The sequence below is a fragment of the Ochotona princeps genome, chromosome 29 (genome assembly GCF_030435755.1).
Source record: "Ochotona princeps isolate mOchPri1 chromosome 29, mOchPri1.hap1, whole genome shotgun sequence".
Lineage (NCBI taxonomy): Eukaryota > Metazoa > Chordata > Mammalia > Lagomorpha > Ochotonidae > Ochotona > Ochotona princeps.
In genome coordinates, this window is record NC_080860.1 from 16,004,129 (window position 1) to 16,027,186 (window position 23,058).

At 53.7% G+C, this 23,058-nt stretch overlaps 2 protein-coding genes across 7 annotated transcripts in view; one reads left to right on the forward strand and one right to left on the reverse strand.

Annotated features, from left to right (window-relative positions):
• The window catches only part of NF2 (NF2, moesin-ezrin-radixin like (MERLIN) tumor suppressor), a 188,331-nt gene that overhangs the window by 154,501 nt on the left and 10,772 nt on the right, over positions 1-23,058 (forward strand). The window lies entirely within an intron of this gene.
• The window catches only part of ASCC2 (activating signal cointegrator 1 complex subunit 2), a 41,149-nt gene continuing 21,088 nt past the window's right edge, over positions 2,998-23,058 (reverse strand). For all 5 annotated transcript variants that reach the window (XM_004591971.3, XM_058656716.1, XM_058656715.1 and 2 more), the window contains 13 exons: positions 22,098-22,210; positions 16,829-16,903; positions 16,500-16,607; positions 16,245-16,313; positions 16,018-16,092; positions 14,642-14,834; positions 13,135-13,349; positions 11,976-12,095; positions 6,398-6,491; positions 6,190-6,311; positions 5,276-5,378; positions 4,047-4,126; positions 2,998-3,550 (listed from right to left, as the gene is read on the reverse strand). In XM_004591971.3, coding sequence (XP_004592028.2) covers positions 3,379-3,550; positions 4,047-4,126; positions 5,276-5,378; positions 6,190-6,311; positions 6,398-6,491; positions 11,976-12,095; positions 13,135-13,349; positions 14,642-14,834; positions 16,018-16,092; positions 16,245-16,313; positions 16,500-16,607; positions 16,829-16,903; positions 22,098-22,210 — 1,539 coding nt within the window. In that variant the 3' untranslated portion in view covers positions 2,998-3,378. The remainder of the gene's footprint in view (positions 3,551-4,046; positions 4,127-5,275; positions 5,379-6,189; positions 6,312-6,397; positions 6,492-11,975; positions 12,096-13,134; positions 13,350-14,641; positions 14,835-16,017; positions 16,093-16,244; positions 16,314-16,499; positions 16,608-16,828; positions 16,904-22,097; positions 22,211-23,058) is intronic.

The following is a 23,058-nucleotide window of genomic DNA, read 5'->3' on the forward strand; positions in this document are numbered from 1 at the left end:
TGTGCTGGGCTCTGATCTGAACCTTTTAGGAAAGATTTATTTGAAAGGGATGGTTACTGGGCCTGGCCTGGTAGCCTAGCGGCTGAAGCCTCGCTTTGCTCATGCTGGGATCTCATATGGGTACCGGTTCATATCCCGGCGGCCCCGCTTCCAATCCAGTTCTTTACACCATCAACATCCCCCCTTTTTAAGATGATTTAGGTATTCGATTCATTTGAAAGGCAGCATGACAAAGGCAGACTCCACCTGCAAATTTTTAAAATGTGCTATTGTTTCCCTCTGTGCGTTTTTGATCCCGAAGCCCAGAATTGACAGGGACATGCAGGTTTTGGCCAATCACAGCCTCTCTCTGACTGTGCCTGGTGTTGAAGTTGGGGGGAGGGTGGGAGTTGCTGACCCGTCTGGGCTCTGGGCGATGCCTCCCCATTTCGTAAACAGTGATCAGCTCTGCTCCTCCACCTCCCAGGCACGGAAGTTTTGATTTCAACCCACATTTCCATCCTCACCGCCACTGGTAGACTAAAAAGCAAGCTGTTGAAATCCTAGCCCTTTCAGAGGCACAGGGTCTTTAAAGGTTTCCTGGGGAGTGTCTGTTACAGTGGTGATCTCTGCTCGGAGACCAGAGAAGGCAGTTCAGAAAATGCCTGTGCAGGAGCAGGAGGGGCACAGATCCGTGACTTGACTGGGTGGAGCTTCCATTACACTTCTAGCACTTCAGCTGCCAGCTTTTTTTTTTTTTAAGATTTATTTATTTTTATCGGAAAGGCAGATATACAGAGAGGAGGAGGAGACAGAGAGAAGATCTTCCATCCGATGGTTCACTCCCCAAGCGGCCGCAACAGCTGGAGCTGTGCCAATCCGAAGCCAGGAGCTTCTTCTGGGTCTTCCACGTGGGTGCAGGGTCCCAAGGCTTTGGGCTGTGCTTGCTTCAGCAGCACATATACCAAGGCTTTGGGCCGTCCTCGACTGCTTTCCCAGGCCACAAGCAGAGAGCTGGATGGGAAGCTGGGCCACTGGGATTAGAACCTGTGCCCATATCAGATTCTGGCAATACAAGATGAGGACTTAAACCACTATGCTATTGTGCTGGGCCCAAGATTTTTTTTTTTAATCTTTATTGGAGAGGCAGATATATAGAGAGAAGGAGACAGAGAGAAAGATCTTTCATCTGCTGGTTCACTCCCCAAGTGGCTGCAACAGCCAGAACTGAGCCGATCCGAAGCCAGGAGCCAGGAGCTTCTTCTGGGTCTCCCACACCGGTGCAGGGTCCCTAGGCATTGGGCTATCCTTGACTGCTTTCTCAGACCACAGGCAGGAAGCTGGAAGGGAAGTGGGGCAGCTGGCACACAAATTGGCGCCCATAGAGGATCCTTGTGCGTGCAAGAGGAAGACTTTGACTAGTAGAATACCCCATGCCTTTCCTTTTTTAAAGATTTATTTGTTTGCAAGAGTTACAGGGGAGAGAGATCTTCTGTCCGTTGGTTTACTTCCCTGCTGGCTGCAGTGGCCAGGGCTGGGCCAGGCCAATCCTCCAGCAGCTAGAACTTGAATCAGTACTCTGTTACGGGCTGCTGGCATGGCAGGCTGCAGCTTCCCTCATGGCACCACGACACTGACCCCTGCAGCTGCCAGCCTTAGCTGTGGGGATCTCGGCTGAGGATTTTACTGGAACTAAGTGAAAACTATTCGTGTGGTCTAGCAGGCTGAGGTCTGCAGAGGGGAAGGGGTGTGAACACCAGGCTCGCTGGCCCCCGAGCTGTTCTCAACATCCTGCAAGGGTGCCCTCCAGACCCGAGAGGAGGGCCTGGCACTGTGTTGTGAAGAATCTGATGAACCATCTTATGAAATTCACACTAGTCAGGAGGCTCATGTGAGGCCCAGATGCCATTCTAGGCGGGTGGGGGTGGGGGTACAGGTGACCCAGTACAGGTGAGTGGGGCTGCAGGTAAAGCTGGGAGCACCCTTACCTCCTGTCCCAGTTCTAGGGTCAAGCACTGGTCTGAGCTCTGGAAGTGAGAAAAGAAGACAGCCCCTGCCTGGGCTGGGCGGTGGCTGATGCCTCCAGCAGGAACCAGGGCCTTCCAGTGACCCTGGGCCTGGCCCCAGCTCATGCGGGGAGGACAACCTGCTTGTCTGCTCTGCGGCTCCAGCACACCCAGCACCGGAGAGACATGGAGGGATAGCTATTGATTTTCACTTGTGTGCGCTGACCAGGCTAAACCAATTCATCAAGTGCCTGTCTGCCTGAGCTTCCCTCTCCCCTAACCATGTGCAGAGAAATTGCAAGAGCAGCCAGGGTGATTTGTCAAGGTCTGGCTGGGCACAGGACCTGGCTTCAGCCATGGCCTCCATCCAGGACAGCCTGAGCTAGATCAGCCCAGTGCCCTGGGAGGCCTGGGGGAGCCCTTTGAAAACCCCCACCCAGCAAGATGTTGGATTTAATTTTCCTAAGTTTTTTTAAATCGACCATGGGTGGTGGGTTTTATCAAAGGCTTTTTTTCTGTATTTATTGAGATGATTATGTGGCTGTTCTTTTTCAGCCTATTAAAATGATAAATGTCAAAAAGAAAAAAAAAAGAAAACCCCCACCCAGGCAGTCCCACCTGCTTCGCCAGGGCTTGGCGGTGATGTCTCACTGGTGTCTTGGCTTCTGCATGTTTGGTTGGAGGGGATTTGGTGAGAATGTATACTGTGAGACAGATGACATCACCCACGGGGCTGTAGCAGCCCACGGACGCCAGGAGTCAGGTTGAGTATCCGTTCCATCTCTCTCTAGCTGTGGCCTGGGGGCAGGCAGGTGTCTTCAGCCCTTGGTGCCTCACTTTTCCCACCTGCACTATGGGGCTGAAAACAGTACCTTCCTCCTGGGCTGGAGTCGACTGAACACCCTCCAGGACTTGGGCTGGAGGCTGCGAGAAGTGGGTCACACAGCAAGGCAGAGCAACATGAGGAGGGGTTAAGCTGGCCCTGGGCAGAGGTCATTGAGCACACCATGGGTCAGTGCTTGAAACGGTCAAAAACTTTATTTGCAGACTTTTTTTTTTGGTAGGTTTCCTGCTGTTCAGGAAAAAATAGAAGTGATGTCTTGCTGTATGAGGCGTGGAGGCCTCGGGGCTCCATCCCTGTCCATTTCCCCGCCAGCACATCTGGGGGGAGGTGCCTGCTTGCTGGTCTCTCGGGTTCCTCCGCTGTGGGTTAAGGCACTGGTGTGTTCTGCAAGAAGGCGCTCACAGCGGGCTGGGAGGCGACGAGGCAGCCTTCTCAGGGGCTGCAAAGCTGAGAGGCTGTAGAGGGGTCTTACTGAGGTTGTGGCCCCTGCAGGGGGCTGGCTGGCTGGCTGGCAGGCAGGCCCTCTGTGCTGGCCCAGGCACAGCAGTCTCAGGAGGGAATCATGCCTTTGTTTCTCTTACGGTCGGCCATGGTTCTCCGGTTGTGGTTAGCTCTTGTCGCTTTGTTGGCTTCCTTCCTCCTGCGTTCCTGTGTGGTCTCACGACTCTGCCCATGGCCTCGCGGGTTGCCGGTCACTGTGGCGGAGCTGTCATGCCGGTACCTGCGTGACGAAACACCCGTCCCCAGGGGAGCCGGTTAACCCCACATTCCAGAGGGTAGAATCAGCCCTGAGCTGGTGTCTCCTCTGAGTCTTGTCTGCAGAGGGGCTCACTGCCAAGCTGTGGGGATGGACAGCTGGCTGAGTAGCAGCCAGCAGGAGCGGAGGAGGGGATTCTGGGGACTGGGCCCCTCTGCAGGGGTGCTTCAGAGGAGACAGCCCACAGCCTTGCCTGGGGGCCTTGAATGTGGTGTGCTCAGATGTGACCCAGGAGCCTTGCAGGCTCTCTTGGCTGCTGGGGTGTGTCCAGAGCCTGGCCTCGGGTCAGGGATGGCTCCCACTCTGCTTTTAGAATGAGATTCCAAAGCCGTGCTCAGGCGTCCTGCTCCGCACAGGCAGTGCTGTGTGAGTCCCCGAGACGACTGGCTTTCTGCCTCTGTCTTGACCTTCAGTGGAGACAGATCCGTGGCCCCTCTAAACCATTTCCCCACTTGCTCACCCCTTCCTGGCGAGGAATGCCATGCGCCTGGCTTCTGCCTTCTCCCTCAGCACTGCAGGGTCTTGCACGAAATGGTCGGGCTGTGGAGGGTGGGGAGACAAAACACTCATGAGCCGTGTCATTTCTGAGTTAGGGTGAGGCCAGGCTGGGAGGAATTTCAGCTGTGGGGCTCTGTCTTGGGAGGTAGCTGGACTTGCTGTGGCTTTTAGGAGCCCCTGTTCCCACCTCATCCTGGGGAGAGGCAGTGGAAGGCACCCCAAGTATAGCAGGACGCTGGGAAATGGGAGCAAGGGGTTGCTTGGGATGGCTACAAAAGAGGTCACAGTTGAGGCTCCTTCTGACAGAGCCTGTGGGGTCACGAGAGCAGCCAGCTGTCCCGGAAGCCAGGCCTCGGCCCCGGAGCTGGAGGCAGAGCCTCCCTCTGGCGATGGCTTTCTGTGCTACCAGCAGTCAGTCCAGGGGAAAACTGTGACTTGGGGACCATAGGCAAGCCACAAATTTGTTACGGAGTCTCAGAGAAAACAAAACCAAAGCCAGTGTGATGAGCAGTATATAAAGACTGATAGCTGTATACAAAATCCGAGGCTGGCCCCTTTCCTGGGGAGAAGGGGAACTGGTTCTGGGCTTGCACCCAAGAGCCCCTTGGGCTGGGCACTTACTTCCCATCACTCAGGGCAGTCCCCACCAAGCCCGGTCATTCATTTCCATGGCTAACCTGGTCTCAGGGACATCTCAATTTGTTAGTCTGCTGGGAGAGGATAAGGGAGTATAGGGTCCCGTGCTTCTGCCCCATTCAACCCGAGCAGTTATGCTTGTAATCTGTATGGAGGTTTTAGGTAAGATTTTCAGTTAAAGGCGAAGTTTAACTGCTAAAATAACAGAATTTCCAAACCCACCAGTCCAGACGACCTTCAAGGGTCCTTGGACTGCTCTGTTCTTAACAGTTGCCATCCTGGGCACGGTGGCCAGCAGCAGCCCTTCTTCCAGCCCCCAGGCTCCTGTGCCTAAGGAACATGGCAGCTCAAAGGCCCAGCCTCTAACACATGCCCTAGGTCCCTGGTGGGCAGCAGAGGCAAGTTATAAGCCAGCCGCTCATCAAGCAGACTGCCTCGGCGCGAAGTGACCCCTCCTTGCTGTGGTAGGGACGCTGGGGCTGCCTCAGGGCGAGGGGGTGTGAAGCCCTGCAGAGCTGCAGCTGCCCCCACCAGTGCCATCTGCCAAGGGGGTACCTTGGGGACTTCATTTTCCACCTCCTCCTCCTCGTCGTCATCATCTTCCTCCTGCCCTTCTCCGGGAACTCTGGTTCTCAGCACCTGAGGGATGGTGAAGGGCCTGCAGTTTTGGAAAGGGTGAGATCAAAGACAAGGTCAAACCTGGATGCCAGGACGAGGTGGGGGCTTAGGAGGCCGGGAAATGGCGCAAAGTGTTTTTGCAAGTCAGTTTTGCTTCCGCCTCCAGATTCGTTGAGTACATTGGCCTGACGTGGGTGCCCGGGGGGAAGCTGAGCTGGGGCCCGGAGGTCCCTCTAGTCTTCCTTTTTGTCAGGCAGCTCTGCTTTGATCTGTACTGGGGAATCTCCACTGGGAGAAGCTTTCTGCATTTAAGAAGAAAAATGTAAAATGGGCAGGTGTTTGGTACAGTGGTTAAGATACCGCTTGGGATGCCTGCATCCCCCATTGGAGTCCTGGCTTTGAGCTACAGCTATCCTCCTGATCCAGCTCCCCGCTAATGTTCACCCTGGGAAGCAGCAGATGGTGGTCCAAGTACCACTTGGGCCCCTGTCACCCACTTGGGAAACTCAGAGTGAGTTCCAGGCTCCTGGCTTCAGCCTGGCCCAGCCCTAGCTGTTACATTTGGGGAGTGAATAGGGAATGGAAGATCTCTGTTTCTCTGGCTTATAAAGTTAAAAGTACTGCTTAAGATGAAATGCTGCCCTGCCCAGGGGTGGCTGAGGAGGTGGGGGCAGGGTGAGGAGCACTGGGCTAGGAGTCAGGAGGTGTGGGTGTACTCTGCTGCTACTCATGACTTGCTCTCGGGATCCAGCCCTGGCTTAGTTGTCTCATCGGTGTACAGAAGGGTCAGAAGAGCTCCCCCTGGCCTGGGTTGCTTGGCCCCTAACATGCTGCCCACCCCAAAGCCTCACCTGCGGCTTATGAGCTCATCATCCGAGTCTGCATCGTTGGCGCCCACCTGGTTGCCGTCGTATGTGTCGTCATACTCATCCTCGTAGTCGTCACCATGGTAGTCTCCTGGCTGCAGGGGCACCTGCGACGAGCGGAAGCATGGGTCAGAAGGGGCTCTGGGGCCAGTCGGGTGTCCCTGCCTAGCAGAGGCCCAGCCTGGGCACCTACCTCCTCCACCACCACGCTGTACTGCTCGTAGCGTTGCCGCTGCGCTGCCACCGCTCGCTTGTCATTTATCAGGCTCCGTACGTTCTCCTCCTTCCTGGCGCCAGGAGCGAATGGGAGAGAGGAGGGCAGGTCGTGAGGCTGTGAAGGCCGTGGGGGTGCGGAGGTCTGCAGAGACCATGGCTCCCTCCCCTCGCCCTCAGACCAGCCCCAGCGGAGATGGAGTGTTGATGAGCGATGGAGGGCAGGGCTTCACTGGCGTCCTGTGCCCTTGTGAACGGGTCCCGGCACTTTGGAGGGTCTCCCAAGAAATGCTGCCAAGATGCAAACCTTCTGACCAGGAACTCCCTCTCGAGGCATCTGTGCCAGAGACAATGCCGGCCAAGACACACAGAGAGGTCTGGTTGAGGGTTTTCTTTTTGTTTCAGAGTGAAAAATGGAAAATGGTTAACGTCCAAATAGTGAGTGCTGCATCTGGGTCTCAGACGGTCGTGCGGCCTTCTCAGCCTGACGCTGATGTATCTGTGCTGACAGGAAGGGGTTGTGTTAGACTTGAGGGGGAAAAGCCACAGAAAACTGCCCCCGGTGGGATCTGCACAGCAAGGCAGCAGCTGGATTTCTGGGGGTGCATTGTGTGTCTGTAAGGAAAATGCAGAGGGGCCTCGTCAGTTCTACACCTGAGGCCCATGGTCATTCCCAGGAGGGACAGGGGCTGCTTGAATGATTAAAAAAAAAGGAATGTTATTATTTTTGAGAAATAGAGGAAGAGAAAGATGCAGTTAATTCCCCAAATACCTGCTCCAGCAGGTACTGGCCTGGGCTGTGACCAGGTGCCAGGAACTTCAATCCAGGTCTCCCGGGCGGATGGCAGGAAGCCTGTGTCCTGAGCCATCATCACTGCCTCCTAGGGTGTGCATTAGCAAGAAGCTGGAATCGAGGCTTGGGCATTTGGCATAGCATCCAACCACTGCCTGGAATGCCTGTACCCCGTATCAGACAAGTACCTGCTTTGAGTCGCAGCTGCTTGGCTCCCAGTCCTGCTTCCCAGTAATGTCCACTCTGGGAGGCAGCAGTTGACAGCTCTGGGACTCCCACATTCCCAGTCTGTGTTCTGGGCGTCTGGCTTTTGCCTGGCCCAGCCTTGAGGGCTGTTGTGGACATCTGGAGGATGTCCGACTTTGCCTCTCAAATGACAGTAAGCAAACAAAAATTGAAAAAGAGAAAGAGAAACCAGGACCAATTATCCAGGCAATATGCGATGCAGGTATCTTAGCTAGTGTCTTTGCCACTGAGCTCAGGGGCCTCTAGGGACTCTGGTGGGTGGGTGGGGACAAATAGGCTGTGGATCCATCACCTTTTGTCACAACAGCCTTCTTTGTCCCATTTAGGTGCACTGGAGGGGGGCAAGGAATGGGCTTGGGGTCCCAGCAAGCGGTAGCACAGTCTTAGGGATTCAAGCCCCTTGACTCCGGCTTTGCAAACCTGCAGGAGAACCTGGCTTGCCAGGAGCGTGTGCCTGCACAGGCCTGTGGAGTGTGGTTTCTAGCCCTGCAGGAGGAAATCAATAGGAGATGGCAGGCAAGAAAATCCAGCTTAGCTGTGAAATTGGGGCTCTGGGATATATCAAGGGTAGGAAGGAAAGAAAAAAAAAAGACACAAAGTCATCTTCATTCTCCCTTAAAACCCAGTATTGCCTGGCTTTTGTTGGAGCAACAGCTGTCTGGGAGCCTGGGGCAGTTTGGGATGGCTGACCCTACACTTGTGGGCCAGGATTTGGCTCTCTGCAGGAGCCCTTTTTTAGGGGATGCAGGCCAAGGTGGGGAGATGGAGAAATGGGTAACACAAGGATCAGAAACAGTAGAGTTAGGGAGACAGACGGGAAAATGACAGCCAAAGTGAAAACATGTGGGAAGGCAGTATGCGTGCCCTGGAGACGGAGGAGGGCGACATGGGGTCTGCAGGGAGGAGAAATGCAGCCACATGGTCAGGTGCTGCTTGACTGGGGCAGAGTGTGGCACAGATGCAGCTTTTGGTTTGGACCAGGAGAAATCCCGGTTCACAGGAGTCCTTCGTACCTACCAGGATGGAGGCCTGTGGCTACAGCCCTGGCCAGTACCTGGTTTTCTTTACCAAGTGAAAAAGGGGTAGACAGGAAGTGGAAGGGGTACCCGCTCATTCAAGTGGTTGGTGCCACTGCAGAGGGCATCCCCTCAGACTTGACACACATTTCCTGAGGGCCTACTTGCTGCTGGAATCCGTGCTGGGCCTGGGGACCAAAGATGGGTGAGAAGTGTCATCGTCGCTCCTGCCTCATCCTGTGGGTCCTGGTCTATCTTGTGCCCTGTTCTGGGGCAGTTCTCTCACACTGTGTGGCCTCTGGTTACATGGCTTCCTGGCAGGCCTGGACAGAGAAGCCTGGCAAATGTCACTCATCCCAGCTGGGCTTTGGGAGAGGGCACAGGTAGGGACAGTGGAGCCTGGCACCTGAACAGCCCATCTAGGGAGGTGTAGCTTTGGCTCCAGGACCTTATATGGAGCCTACATAGAAAAGAAAGATCAGGTGCACAGCCAGCCATCAACAGTCAGATCTGAGGGGCTGATTTCAGGGCCGGGGACTTCCGAGACTGGCTCTGGGGCGGGGCAGCTGCTCAGCCTCCTGTAAATGATAGTGAGCCTTGGGACTGTGCAGTTTCCTTGCAATCCTACCATCTTTCCTCTCCTCGTTCCTTCAAGGCTGTTCTTCAAGGTGACTCTCCGTTTTGAACTTTAGGTCCCAAGATTTCACAGCAGAGCTAAGGCCAGACATGGGCCCTCTGACTTGAGCCAGCATGGCCATTCCTGAGCCTTGTGGGCGGCCACAGGCACGTCCCTTCCCCTCACTGTGGCTCAGTCACTACTCCAGCATCCACTTCCAGGAAAGATGGGAGAATGCGACGAGATGAGGTGCAGAAGCATTCAGCAGGTGAGTCCTGCTTCTTAGGCTGCAGGACCTGGCACAGCCTTTACTGTAAGCCAGATGGAAAGCACATTTTTGGCCATAGAAGCTTTTGGGTTGGGGTCAGTGGGGCAAACCTGTCATTTTCTTTCTTTCTTTTTTTTCAAACCTGTCATTTTCAAGAGCCCCGTGGAGTATTCCAAAGGAATTAGTGGTCCCCTGCCACTCCCACCCCGATATACACTGCTTCCTCTTTCCTTGGACATGACCAACCTTCAGCACACGTGCTTGGTGTCTGCTCAGTAGCCTCCCTCCAATAGACCTTCATTTTAGGTGGGTCTTTCCAACTCTGCACTCTACGCTGGAGCTTCAGGCCTTGGCCCTGTGACTCAGACCTCCAGATGAGATGTTAGGGGAGCTGAGAAACTCCCAGGAAAGGTTTCCTGGTCTCTGAGTACAAACCAGGGAGGATTGGAGGGGGTTGCCCTTGACATGGCCGTTTCTGGAAGTCTGGGCCAAGACGGCTGCAGTGCCCCCTGCAGCCATGAGGGAACCACACTGCCCAGCAACAAGCAGAGGTCCCAGACAGGACAGGCTGGGGCTGCTACTGCTGCACTCAGGCTCACCAGGCCCTCAATGCCCTGCCTTGCAGCTAGCTCCCGGTCACCCCAGGGAATGCATTTCCTTAACTCAAGCTGCTCTGTGCTTCCTACCTGACTGTACAGCACACACACACTCCAGCTCCAGCACGGAAGGTCCTGTGCTCCTTCAGTTCTCATGTGCTCTCTGAAGGCAGGGCCGTGAGGCCCTCCACCCTGCTCAGACTGGGACAAGTGTCCCAGCAGCTTTCCAGTCTGTCACTACCTGGTTCCTGGGCTAAGCCTTTCCCACGGTCTCTCTGTGCCCTTTGAGGTCAAGGCCTGGGTGTCATGCTCACTTTGTTGCCCTTGTCTAACACAGTACCTGGTGCTAGTAAACCACTTAATAAATATTTGCCGAATGAACAGATAAATAATGAACACACAAATGAAGGCTTTGTCTCTTTGCAACCCTCAGCCCTCGGGCTGCACAACACAGTGAACTCAGTAAACATTTGTCACCCGGTCTTTCTGTCTGGCAGCATGGAGTTACCCAAAGCAGGGACGCAACTTCCAGACACCTGGCTGGCTCAGTGCCAGTTCCTCTGCTGACCCAGACAGCTGCCAGTGGGTCCCTTGGCAAGTGTTCATGGGTGATCTATGACCTGGGTAGGGTGAGGTGGTCCCTTAGAATAGTGTGGGCCTTGGGTTAAGTCCACAGATCAAAGCCAAAGGAAAAGGCCACATCCAGAGATGCCTAAGCTCAGTTAGGTTCCCTGAGTTGAAGCAAGGGGACCCCCTGGCTGTCTGTCTCCTGCAGCAGGATCTGCAGAAGGTCATGCTGGCCAGGCAGAGCGGCCCCGATGCAAGATAACATCTCTGGCTTGGAACCTGGCGATGTTGCAATGTGTGTGACTAAGCAGTTTGTAAGTACTTCCTGTCCAGCCAGCCGGATGGCTTTATGGCTGCCCTGTGCCTGCTCCCCAAGCTTAGCCAGCCAGGCCTCTAGCCCTGGGTAACCTTAGGGAGGGGCAACCCTGTGGAGCCCTAACTGTGAATGAAGCAGCTCACTCATACCTCCACCCCCAGAGCTCCAGCTGGTCTCCCTCATCGCTGAGCCTCCCTACCCTAGGCCACGCTTGTCCAGGGGGTCCCAGGCACCAACATCACTTCCTAACTCTGGTGGCATGGCGTAATGGTGCCATCATCAAATGGGTCACCACTCCCAAAGCCAGGTCATTTGTTACATCAAGTGTCAGCTCCTGGGCCCCACCCCACATTCACTAGCGCCCCACAGCAGCTACTACTGCTGTTGCCCTGCTTGGAAGGCCTTTCCCTCCCTCCCTCTGACAGAACTTGCCCCTTCACTGCCCTTCTCTTAGGGCCCACGTCCCTTTCTCAGATGAGTCTTCCTGACTGGGGCAAGTCTATGAAACTCCAGTGTCACGTCCGTCTGTTACATCTGCGACTTCACGTGGCTTGTTTGACCAATTGATTAAGGCATACTCCATGTGGGCAAGGGCCATGTCTGTTTCACTACAGTCCCAGAACCTGACTAATCCTGGGCCTAAAATGCTATAAGCACCAAGCAAATATTTGGTGAACAAATGAATAAATCATGAATGGACAGTGCCACAAAAGCAGAAAGGACATCAGTGAAAAACAAGGAGAAAGACCTTGAAATGGAATCATTTCACCTAGAAAGCTCACTGGGGGCAAGTCCTTCATTTTCGCCTTCTGTAGCAGCTTGGGGAAAAACAGGTCAGAGAGCAGCATGCAGCCCCACCCCCACCCGCAGACTTGATGGCCACACATCAAAGGCAGTGAGAAGCTGGCAAGAGCGCACGTTGGCCCCTCTGGCCTTTTGCTCTCCACAAGGAGCAGACGCTAACAACCACAAACACAGACTCTGAGCCTGAAGCGCAATCATGAAAGTGTCTGTCCCCCTGCAGGGAGCAGGAGCCGAACCCACGGCCAGGTCTCTAAAGACAGGCTCTCGGTTCTCTTGCTTCCTCTCTGCACCACTCCCCCCACCCACCCCCTCAGCCCCGCAGCACCTGGACCTCACCTCCTGCCCTTGTGCACCCGGCTCAGGTCCACGGAGTCCCTGCTGAACACATCAAACTCATCGTTCTGGAAAACGTTGTGCCGAGAGGTGAGCAGGGGCGTGGGGTCTGGCTGCACCTGTCTGGGAGACGGCACAGAAGTCCATGTCAGGAGGCCCCATTGCCCTCCAGCCTCATGGCTGCACTTATGACCAGGCTCTGCCCCAGCTGGGCCCGCTGGCATGTGCTGCCCGACCCCAGAGGAAGCTCTTCTGTAGGCCATGCCCACAGGTTCTCTGTTTCTTTAAAGCTCCTTCTGTGCCCCATGTGATGCCCAAGCAGCCCCTGAGACAGGGTCAGAGGTCACTCAACCTGTCCATGCCTCAGCATCTCGAGCTAACTGCACTCATCCATTCAGTAAATATTGTTTGTTCATGGAGGAACAAACAGGAGTGCTCCTGTTCCTATGGAGCCTTCAGGGCAGCAGTGGGCCAAACTCAGACAAGGCAGGTATGGGGGTTTGGGATGGTGGTGTGGTAGGTTAAGCTGCTGCCTGCCACGTTGGCACTCCCATATAAGTGTCAGTTTGAGTCCTGCTTGCTCCACTTCTGATCCAGGTCCCTGCTAATGTGCCTGAGTGCTTGGGCCCCTGTTAACCCACGTGGCAGGCCTAGATGGAGCTCCAGGCTCCTGGCTTCAACCTGAGCCAGTCCAAGCCATTGTGTGCCATTTGAGAAGTGAACCAACAAATAAATTGCTGTCACTCTCTCTGTAAATGTCTTTCAAGTAATAAATAAATCTTAAAAAAAAAATGTGCGTGTGGGGGCAGATGTGAAGGAAGTGACAGTCCTTGCATGGCCTCCTTCAGGAATCTGTTGGGAAACTGGTGACAACAGAGCCCCGAAGGGCTCAGCAGTCTGTTGCAGTCCCCCGGTCCTCCCACGAGGTACAGTAGGGGACCCAGCTTTGCCCACTCTCTGCCCCTCTGAGTGTTGTGGGAGAACCTCCAGGGAGGCCCTCAGTTTTTTTTTCTTCCCCAAAGCAGGCATCAGTGTAAACGGCTGGTCCCTCCACCGGCAAGCTGGGTCTTGGGGCTGTGAGGAAAACAAGAATAGGAGGCAAGGGGAGAGCCCCCACCCAGAAGCAGCTGGGCCCTGGGAGCCTCTGCCCACCATCTCCCACCTGTCTAAGCTGCGGTCCAGCTGGCTGAGGGCCGGGGCCAGTCGCTGCTCCAGGATGTTGTTGATGACCTCCTCCGAGTCGTAGTGGTAGTGCTCCAGGCAGGCCAGGATGAAGCCCTCGCCGAGGTCTGGCAGCAGGTCCTTCACCTGGGAGATGAGCGAGTCCAGCTCCACGCCGCTCACGCTGGCGGCCGGAGCAGCAGTTGCTCCCAAACACTGCAGTGAGAGAGGGGAGGCAGAGCTGGCTGGGGCATAGGACAGCAGGTCCCAGACAGTGCTGCCCTCAGCAGCAGGGCGCCCTGACCCTGGCCTTAGCCCTCCTGCATGGGCAACCTTGACCCCCAGGTGACTCAGGTCTCGGTGAGAAGGCATTCAGCAGCTGAGCACTGGTGCTGTGTGACTATGGGCAGGCTGTTTCCCCTCTGGGCACCTCGTTTTCCTCCTTAGAAAAGGGGTGCTTTGGCACCCACCTTGTGGGGTTCAGCACATTGACACCCACACTCATGAGCACAGTAGCTGGTGGAGACAAGGGCCTCCCCAACAGCCGTGGTTTTTGCTAATCATGCTCCTCAGTCAAGTCTAACACGTGGACCTGTCCCGGTGAACAGCATGGAGGTGCTCCCTTCTGGGTTTCTTCTCAGTGTGTGTGTTGGGGGAATTCAATTTATATACTGCTCAGTGTGGTTTAATTTTGCTAATTTTTTTGCTTAAGGAAAAGCAACACAAATCAACATAGCCCACACCCTGCATGGCTTAGTTCTAAGAAGCCAAGTGGCAGAACAAATAGGCAAAGGCGGAAGTGGGGAGCTGCCATTCTCCAAGCCCTTGTAGGAATGATGGGGCTGGGGCATAGTGATGCCAGTGTTGTGGACAGTGGGGTAAACCACCTCCTTGCAATGCCAGCCATCCCGTATGGGGGCATGTTTGAGTCCTGGCTGCTCTACTTCCCATCTAGCTCCCTGTTAATGTGCAAGGAAAATAGCAGAAGATGGCCTGAGTTAATTGGGCCCTTGCCGTCCACATGGGAGACCCAGATGTAGTTCCAGGCACCTGGCCTGGTCCTGGCTGTTGTGGCAACTTGGGGAGTGAACCAGCGATGGAAGATCTGTTCTCCCTCTCTGTGACTCTGCTTTTCAAATACATAAGTCAGTCTCTCTTTAGATAGATTAGATAGATACACATTTAAACTCAGAATATCCAGGCAGTGGCTCTGAGCATGCCAACAACCCCACCGATGGCAGGGCCAATGGCAGTGATACGTTTGGGGCCCCAGAGCTGGGCACCCTTAGTGCCTGCTCTCTCCTCACACCTGGTCCAGCAGGCCCTTCTTGCCTTGGCACATTCAAAAGCCTGTATCTCAAGATGCTGCTGACACCTTACAGCATCTCAAGGCTTTTGATTCTCCCCAAACCTCTTCTCTGACCGCAGAAACAAAGCACAGAGGTTTCCCATCCCACCGCACACCTCCCCCTTAGGAAGGGACTAGGGACGGCATCCCTGACACGCACCTCCTCTTCCTCTGAGTTGTCCGGGTGTGGCAGTTTCTCACTGATTGTCTCTGTTGTCGTTGTGACTCCATTGGATTCCCTGTTGAGGTCCTCGGCCACAGACGAGTCTCTAGTGCCTGTGGCTTTCTGTCTCTCCACCCCTTCCCACGCACTTTCCACTGCCTGGAGGATGTAGGCCGTCCGTGTCTCGTCCCTATGGGGGCAGGTTAAGGGGCTCTCTCTCTGTCAGGACCATAGCCTCCTCTACCACCCCAGCTGTGAGGGGGCAAGATTTCTTAGTCTCACCCCCTAGCATATGATCCCATGAATTGGGGAGGAGGGGCAGGCAGAGGGGCAGACCATGGCCATACAACCTTATAACCAAACACCTGCCACTCAGCAGAAAGTGGGCAAAAGCAGGGCTGGGAGCTACCACAACAGTGTTCTAGAACATGGCACTGTTTTGCAGGATCACCATGGAGGAAGGCCTGATGGGAACGCTGCCACTGGGCTCTGCCCATCGAGCAGAGGGCATTTTGCAACAAGGCTAGAGGTTCAAGACATGTCCTGGAAGACTGAACAATCTATCCCAGCTGTACAAACAGCCCCCAGGTTTATGCCTCCTGTCACCCCTCTTTCTCTGTGGGCACTGACAGGCCAGCAATTAAGAGTAACTTCTTCACTCTATTTCTAGTCCAAACCCTCATCATCTACCCCAGGATGCCAGTAACAGCCTCCTCTCTAGCCCTTGGGCCTCCTACAAGGTCCCCAGCCAGGACAATCTTCTTCCTGTGCCACAGCTTATCCAAAGTGTGCACCTGCAAGTCTCCACCTGCTTTAGATTTCAGTCTTCCATGCTCCCCAGCACTTGGGAGGCCAGAGGCCCAACTTCTTCACGAGGGTCAGCCCAGGGCCATGAGTGAGTCCACTGACCCCTAGCTCACCTGCTTTGCCCCAACCCCCTGTGGGACCCCATCCCCAGGGCTGCACCCCTTGCTCTGCACCCTACATCCTGAGAGGAGCCTGCTCTGTTCTCCATCAGGGCCTGAATACTACTGGTACTGGCTGCCTCCTATTCCTCTTCCTGTTCTCATCTTGAACATTGCTTTGGCCAGATACTCTCACCCTGAGTTCTTCCCCAGTGAGTGTCTATTTAACTACCTGTTTACCTGTCCAGTGGGGCAGGGCCAAGGCCAGGGTCACAGAGGCCCAGAGACTAGAGAGAACAGGACTACACCTGCCTGACCTGAGTGTTAGAGCACACATCTCTAGAAAGGGGATCTTGACAGGCATCCATAGATGACGTGGGCTGACCCTGTGTTCTGGGGCTGGGCCTGTCCCTGCCCCTCTGGGTGCCTCAGCAAGCCACCTGTGCCCTGTGGACTGTATTAGGATACAAGACGGACGAGGCCTGCTGCAGCAAGCTGATGTCTTCGGCCACTGGGAAGAGTGCATCATAGTCCCGCAGGAACCTGCAGGGCAGAGGACAAATGAAACGGACAATGCAGGGGCCACTGCCTGGGTCTGCTGCCCAACCTTGGAGCTGTGGGGAGACAGTGGCAGGGACTCCGTTATGTAACGTTGTCTTGGACATGGCTCTGTCCCATGGCTCAGTCACACTCACCTCTTCTCCTGTAGCAAGGAGCTGAAGATCTGGAGAAATTCTTCAATGAAGCTCTGGACGTTGTCAGAGCTGGAACAAGACACGAAGGAAGATGAGTCCAGATGGCATGAGATGATCCGTAGCTCCCTCCCATGCCACACTGCCTCTTCGCAAAGGACCGGCCAATTAGAAGAGGCAGTTTTCCTCAGTTTCCCATCTCCGCTCAGTCAACCCTGGAAGCAAGGGAGGAGGCCAAGACGGCTCGTGAGTGTTTACCCGCTCTCGAGGATGGGAAGCAGGCAGATCTGATTCAGGATGGCATGGAAAATCTCCATCAGCTTCTTCCTGGAATGGGAGAGCCTCTGCCACAGGTCTCCCAGCAGCCTTTGATGATGGGGAGAAAAAAGGAAGAGGTTTAGGAGCCACAAGGGCATCAAGGGAACTTCTCAGGCACCTGCAGGTGCCTCCCCAGGGTGGAAGTCTTAGGAATGAGGATGCTGCGGCCTAGGGAAGGCTGTGCCCCTGTCCGCCCCCCGGCTCCTGTTCCCTCCGGGCTCAGGCCCTCCTTTCTCACAGCCACATTCTCAGCTTTGTCCCCGCCTCACTTGCTGTCTTCAAGCCTCCGCTTCTTCATTGCAGACTCCATTTCGGGAATTGCCACTTCGTAAAAGGAAGCGAGTCTGTGCAGGCACACACGGTGAAAAACTAGGTTAGTCTACAGGTGCCACCTTTCACTATAAACTAAAGCAAACCTGGGCAGCACAAGGCTTATTTCTTGCTCTGACAACCAATTTTGTTTCAATTAATTTTTACTTAGTTGAAAGATAGAAAGGGACAGATACACAGGCCTTCCATCAACTGTTTTACTCCCCGAATGCATACAACAGCTGGGGCTGAACCAGGCTGAAACCAGGAGCCCAGAATTGCAATTGTCTCTCCTACATGGGTGGCAGAGACCCAACGACCTGAGCCATAGGAAGCTGGAATCAGAAAGGAGCTGTGACTCAAACCCAGCCTCCAGATGGGGTGTGGTGTCCCAGAAAGCATCTTAGGCACTACATCAAACACCTGCCCGAAGCATAACAGCTTTCTCCCAGGACCACCCCATTCCCGCCTCCCCCTCCCCCCTGAACCCACCCTGGTTTGACGTTGTGGCCGCTCACAGGAATATACCCAAGGGAAATAAGGCTTCCCCTGCATTCAGGCTCTGATAGGCTCCTTCTAAGAGTGTGGCCAGAGGGTCACTCAGGACTCTAGTGGAAACTGCTAGTTTTATGTGTATTGAATTATACACTTAGGCCTGGCGCCGTGGCCTAGCGGCTAAGTCCTTGCCTTGAACGCGCCGGGATCCCATATGGGCGCCGGTTCTAATCCCGGCAGTTCCACTTCCCATCCAGCTCCCTGCTTGTGGCCTGGGAAAACAGTGGAGGACGGACCAAAGCTTTGGGACCCTGCACCTGTGTGGGAGACCTGGAGGAAGTTCCTGGCTCCTGGCTACGGATTGGCACAGCACCAGTCGTTGAGGTCACTTGGGGAGTGAATCATCGGACAGAAGATATTCCTCTCTGTCTCTCCTCCTCTGTATATCTGACTTTGAAAGGAAAATAAATAAATCTTTTTTTTTTTTAAATGAAACTGGAGACTTCAGCAACCAGAGCTGCCAGCTAATCTCCAATTCTTTTTTTTTTTTTTTTTTAAGATTTATTATTTTTTATTACAAAGTCAGATATACAGAGGAGGAGAGACAGAGAGGAAGATCCTCCGTCCGATGATTCACTCCCCAAGTGAGCTGCAACGGGCCGGTGCGCGCCGATCCGAAGCCGGGAACCTGGAACCCCCTCCAGGTCTCCCACGCGGGTGCAGTGTCCCAATGCATTGGGCTGTCCTCGACTGCTTTCCCAGGCCACAGGCAGGGAGCTGGATGGGAAGTGGAGCTGCCGGGATTAGAACCGGCGCCCATATGGGATCCCGGGGCGTTCAAGGTGAGGACTTTAGCCGCTAGGCCACGCTGCCGGGCCCATAAATAAATCTTTTAAAAAAAAAGAATTATACATGTACACAATAATCTTTGTTCCTTTTGCTATGAGTTATGAAGGGAAATCTAATTTTTATGTGATTTGGAATTTAACAAATTTTCTTAACATGAAAACGTCAACACTCTAGATGTTCATGTGACTTAACATGTATATTGTTTTCTACATTGGTTTTTATGAGGTAAGCCAGTTATCATGGTTTCCGGGAAACATATAAAATGGAAAATATAGTCATTTTTAAATCAATAAGATTCCCAATAGAATGAGACCAAACACATTAACAGCTGCAAGCAGCTCCAGCTGTTCCCCTGGGGACACACCAGAGATGGCACAGACAACCTTGGTTCTCACCGGGGGCGGGGGGCTCACTCCCACCTTTTCTGAACTCAATTCAAAGGCTGCATCCCTGCCACACGGGTCCTCAGCATCCTCGCAGGGCCCCCTGCCAACATCTCAGGCTAGTACTTCCCCTGTTCTCTTTCCCCTCCTCCTCCTGCTCCCTCACTGGGATTTCACCTTTCTGGAAACATAGGCCCTAACAAATGCAAATGCACCTGTCACTTGTCTGCCTTGTGTAATTCTGCCTCCCAAGCATCTTGAGCTTCCAAAGCCAGGAGGACAGCTTAGGTGCCTAGGACGGTGCAGTGTGTGCGTGCTTTGGAAGCAGCTGCCTGTCGATATGCTGGCCACGTCCACCCCACCATCAGGGCCACACAGAGCAGAAGGTAAACAGGCCAAAAGAGGCAGGCCCTACTCGGCAGGAGACCAGAAGTGGGTGGAGAGGGCAGTTTGGCCCCTGAGATGCTCAGTGGTTGCCAGGATACATTGCAGGTGGGAGGGTAAATTGGAACAACCCCTGTGGAGGGTGATTTGGCAAAATCTATGAAAATTGAAAGCACACATTCCATCTGCCCCTGCAATCCTACTTCTAGGAATTACACTGCAGGTAATCTTGCAAAGGTGCAAACCAGTGCATATGCAGAGTTCTGTACAGAAATGATGGAACAGCAAGCAACTGACGGAAAAGTCCCATCTCTGGGACCTGGTACTCTGTGTGTACAAGCTTTCAACACTGATATAGGATCACTGTGAAATAACAAACTTTTACACACTGTATCCATAATATGCTAGCTTTTTCTATTGTTTTTTTTTTTTTAAAGGGAGAGCTTTATGTATATGTTCACTTACATCTGTGTGGACAATGGTTTTATGTGAAAAGCTAAAGTGGGGCCCGGCGCGATAGCGTAGCGGTTAAAGTCCTCGCCTTGCACACCCGGGATCCCATATGGGCACCGGTTCTAATCCCGGCGGCCCTGCTTCCCATCCAGCTCCCTGCTTGTACCCTGGGAAGGCAGTCAAGAACGACCCAAGGTCTTGGGACCCTGCACCCGCATGGGAGACCCGGAGGAGGCTCCTGGCTCCTGGCTTCAGATCGGCTCAGCTCCAGCCATTGCAGCTGCTTGGGGAGTGAATCATTGGACAGAAGATGTTCCTCTCTGTTTCTCCTCCTCTCTGTATATCTGCCTTTCCAATAAAAATAAATAAATCTTCAAAAGAAAAAAAAGCTGAAGTGGGGAAGTGGGAAAGGGAGCCTTCTCATGAGGTGTTTTCTACTTTCTGAGTTTTGAACATGTGCATGTTTTATTCATAAATACATAGACAGAAGGAGGTTCGGATGCAGTGAGCGATTATGAGCAGGAGGAGGAATGGGTGCCAGGAGGGAAGGGCCTGTTGGGCAAATCACCTCTCCCACAGAGTTCATGGGCATCGAGGCTCTGTGTTTGCTCGATGAGGCGTTTCTGGCCTCCAGCACAGTGGCAATGGGCTGAGCCAGCCCTGGGCTGTTTGTGGGTCAAAGGCAGGGTCACTTCCAGTCAAAAGTGTCCCCCAGGTGGCTGCTGTGGTGCAGCAGATGAAGTCATGACTTGGGATACCCACACCCCATAGCAGAGTGCTAGGTTGAGGTTCAGCCACTCGGCTTCTGGTCCGGCTTCCCATTCATATCCCTGGGAAGGCAGTGGAGGGTGGTCAAGTACTTGGACCCCAGTCATCCATGTGGAAGCCCAAATGGAGTTCCTAGCTTTGGACTGGCTCATCCCCAGCCAGTTTGGCCCTTTGAGAAATGAAACAGCAGACGAAGATCTCGTTCTCTATAACTTAAATCAATCAATAAATCTTAAACTTACAAAGGTGTTACCCATTCTTCCTCCTCACCCACCCACTCTCCGTTCTAGGAAAGTCCCCCAACTCCAAGGCCCCTTTCTGAGGCCATCAGTGTTTCATTTGTGGAGATGCCTTCGCAATAAGGGAAAATGCTTAGAACACATAAAAAAGAGCAGAGGACAAACTTCTAAGAATGTGCAATCTCATGATTTTTAACTGCTTACTTCTCTGTATTTCCCAAAATTCCTACAGGTATGTGCTATTTTCATCCTGAGAGAAGATACCCTTCTAAAGGTCCTATTGGAACCCTTTCCTTCTGGGGAAAATGCTGATCAGTACTCTAACATTCTCTGGAAGAATGGTCGGTCACAAGCTGAGAGGAGGGTCAGAGTACCAGCTGCCGTCTCTGGCATGTGTCCACTCCAGATCGATGAATGGGTGAGTAAATGACAGCATGCGCTGACGGCTGCGCAAGTGGACAGTGTTGGGCAGCTCCCAGAAGCTCTGTGTACAAATGCTGGGGAAAGATGTCTGGCGAGTATGACAGCCAGAGACCACTGGGAATGGGCCAGCATCCGCTGTTGCCAGGCAACGTGCAGGCTGCCAGTGCCTTTGCCCTGGCCTGGGAATGCCCATGCTTGTGCACCCCTTCTTTACTGCTGAAAAGGAAAAGGAGGCTAATGGTGCTTAGTGGGCAAGGCAGGTCTCCCACCTGTCTGTTTTCATCCCAGCAGGAGCTTTCCTTGACTTGGACAGAAACCTCTGGAACAAAGGCCCACCCCTGGCAGCTCCTCACAGAGCTCTGTACATACTGTTGTCCATGATTTACCCAGAACTCTCTTGTCACCTGGCCCTGGGGTCCCCAGCTGCTGACTACCGTCACACTCCTTTCCTTGGCTCTCCCTAGGACACACACACCCTGGGCCTTTGCACGCGTCGGTTCATCTGCTACAGTCTCTGTCCCGTCACTGCAAACTTTTTTTGGTCTGGAAGATTCTGGGTGGTTCTTTCTATGGGCCATCCCCTAGTCCCATGGTAGGAGCAGCTCTGCTGTTTCCTTATGTGTATTCAGCCCTGGGCTGCAGTCCTTTGGCCACTTCTTACTGTTACTCCTGAGTCTGCCCTGTTGAAGACATTGAACATTTTTCCTCTCTTTTCTCTCTGTCTCTCTCTTTTTTAAATCTGAAAGCAGAAACACACACACACTCTTCCATCTGCTGCTTCACTCTCCCAAAGGTCTGCCAACAGGCAGGGTTAGGTAGGGTAAATGGGGAAGTTAGGTGGCAGGGACCCTAGTACTTGAACCACTGTCTCCTCTATGTGCATTAGCAGGAAGCTAGGATGGAATGGATAGTGGAGCTGGAACTCAGCCCCAGGCACTCCAGTGTGGAATGTGGGCATCCCAGCTGATCCCGCATGACATTGTAACAGTTGTACCAAACTCCTGCCCCCAACAGGCTTCTCAAAACAAAGCAGAGCAGAGTTGACACTAGGCTATTTTTGGTTGTATTGCTTTGGTTTTTTACTCTCTTCCTGTTCTTGGCCAAAAGCGGAAGAGCTGCTGAAATGCAGGTTCCAACAGTCAGGGGTCTCTGGTCCTCACTGTTGTGTCCCCAGGCTGTGAGAGGCATGGTGTGAACCTCCTCCTCTGCTTTCAACATTAGGATCGCTGCCGTACCTGTAACAGAAGTCGTGTTTCTGGAAGGTTTGGCACGCCAGAGGGAAGATGTCCAGGAAGGCCCAGAGTGTAGTGCAGGTATCGCAAAGGTAGAGGACAATGTCCTTTAGTTCCTGTGGCCAACGGAAGACATTGCATTATTCTTCTCTACCCCTAAGAGAGCTCTAAAGAGGGTATGGGACAAAACTGTCAGAGCCAGAGTGCCTAGCAGTGAGGGGGATGAGGACACCGAGGGTCCTGCGCACAGTGACTAGCTTATGTGATCTCAGAGTGCAACCAGGGTTAGTCCCTTCACCTTTCTAAGCCTCATGTCTGGCTGCTGCGGCTCCATGGGCTCGCACCCCTGGACTTATGGCTATAGAATAATACCACCTCCCATCTAAGCTAAAGAATCTGAAGACAGCTTGGCTGGTCCTGCAGAGAGAAGGAACATTCACACTTTGAAGAGGGCCCCATACACCTTCACATGTCGTTCTCATTCTCCTGACAGTGGGGAAGTGTAGCTGGGTGGTTGTTAGCATGTCCAGGTTGCAGGAGAGGAAACATTTAGAAGGACGAGACAAGTCACTTCCCCAGCCTCTGGCCTGTGCCCCTCTCTAATGTTCACCTGGTGACCCTTTTCCTAGGAAATCCCAAGCTCCATGGAGGCAGCCCATACATAGCAGCTTTGTTCCTGTTCTGTCTGCAGTGCTCAGCACAGCACCTGACACACAGCCAGGCTCCTTGAATGTCTGTTGTCCCCATTAGAAGCTATGTAGTACTTCTGAAAAGTGAATGGTGGGCCCGGCGTGATAGCGTAGTGGTTAAGGTCCTTGCCTTGCATGCCTGGGATCCCATATGGGCGCCAGTTCTAATCCTGGCAGCCCTGCTTCCCATCCAGCTCCCTGCTTGTAGCCTGGGAAGGCAGTCAAGGACAACCCAAGGTCTTGGGACCCTATACCCACATGGGAGACCCGGAGGA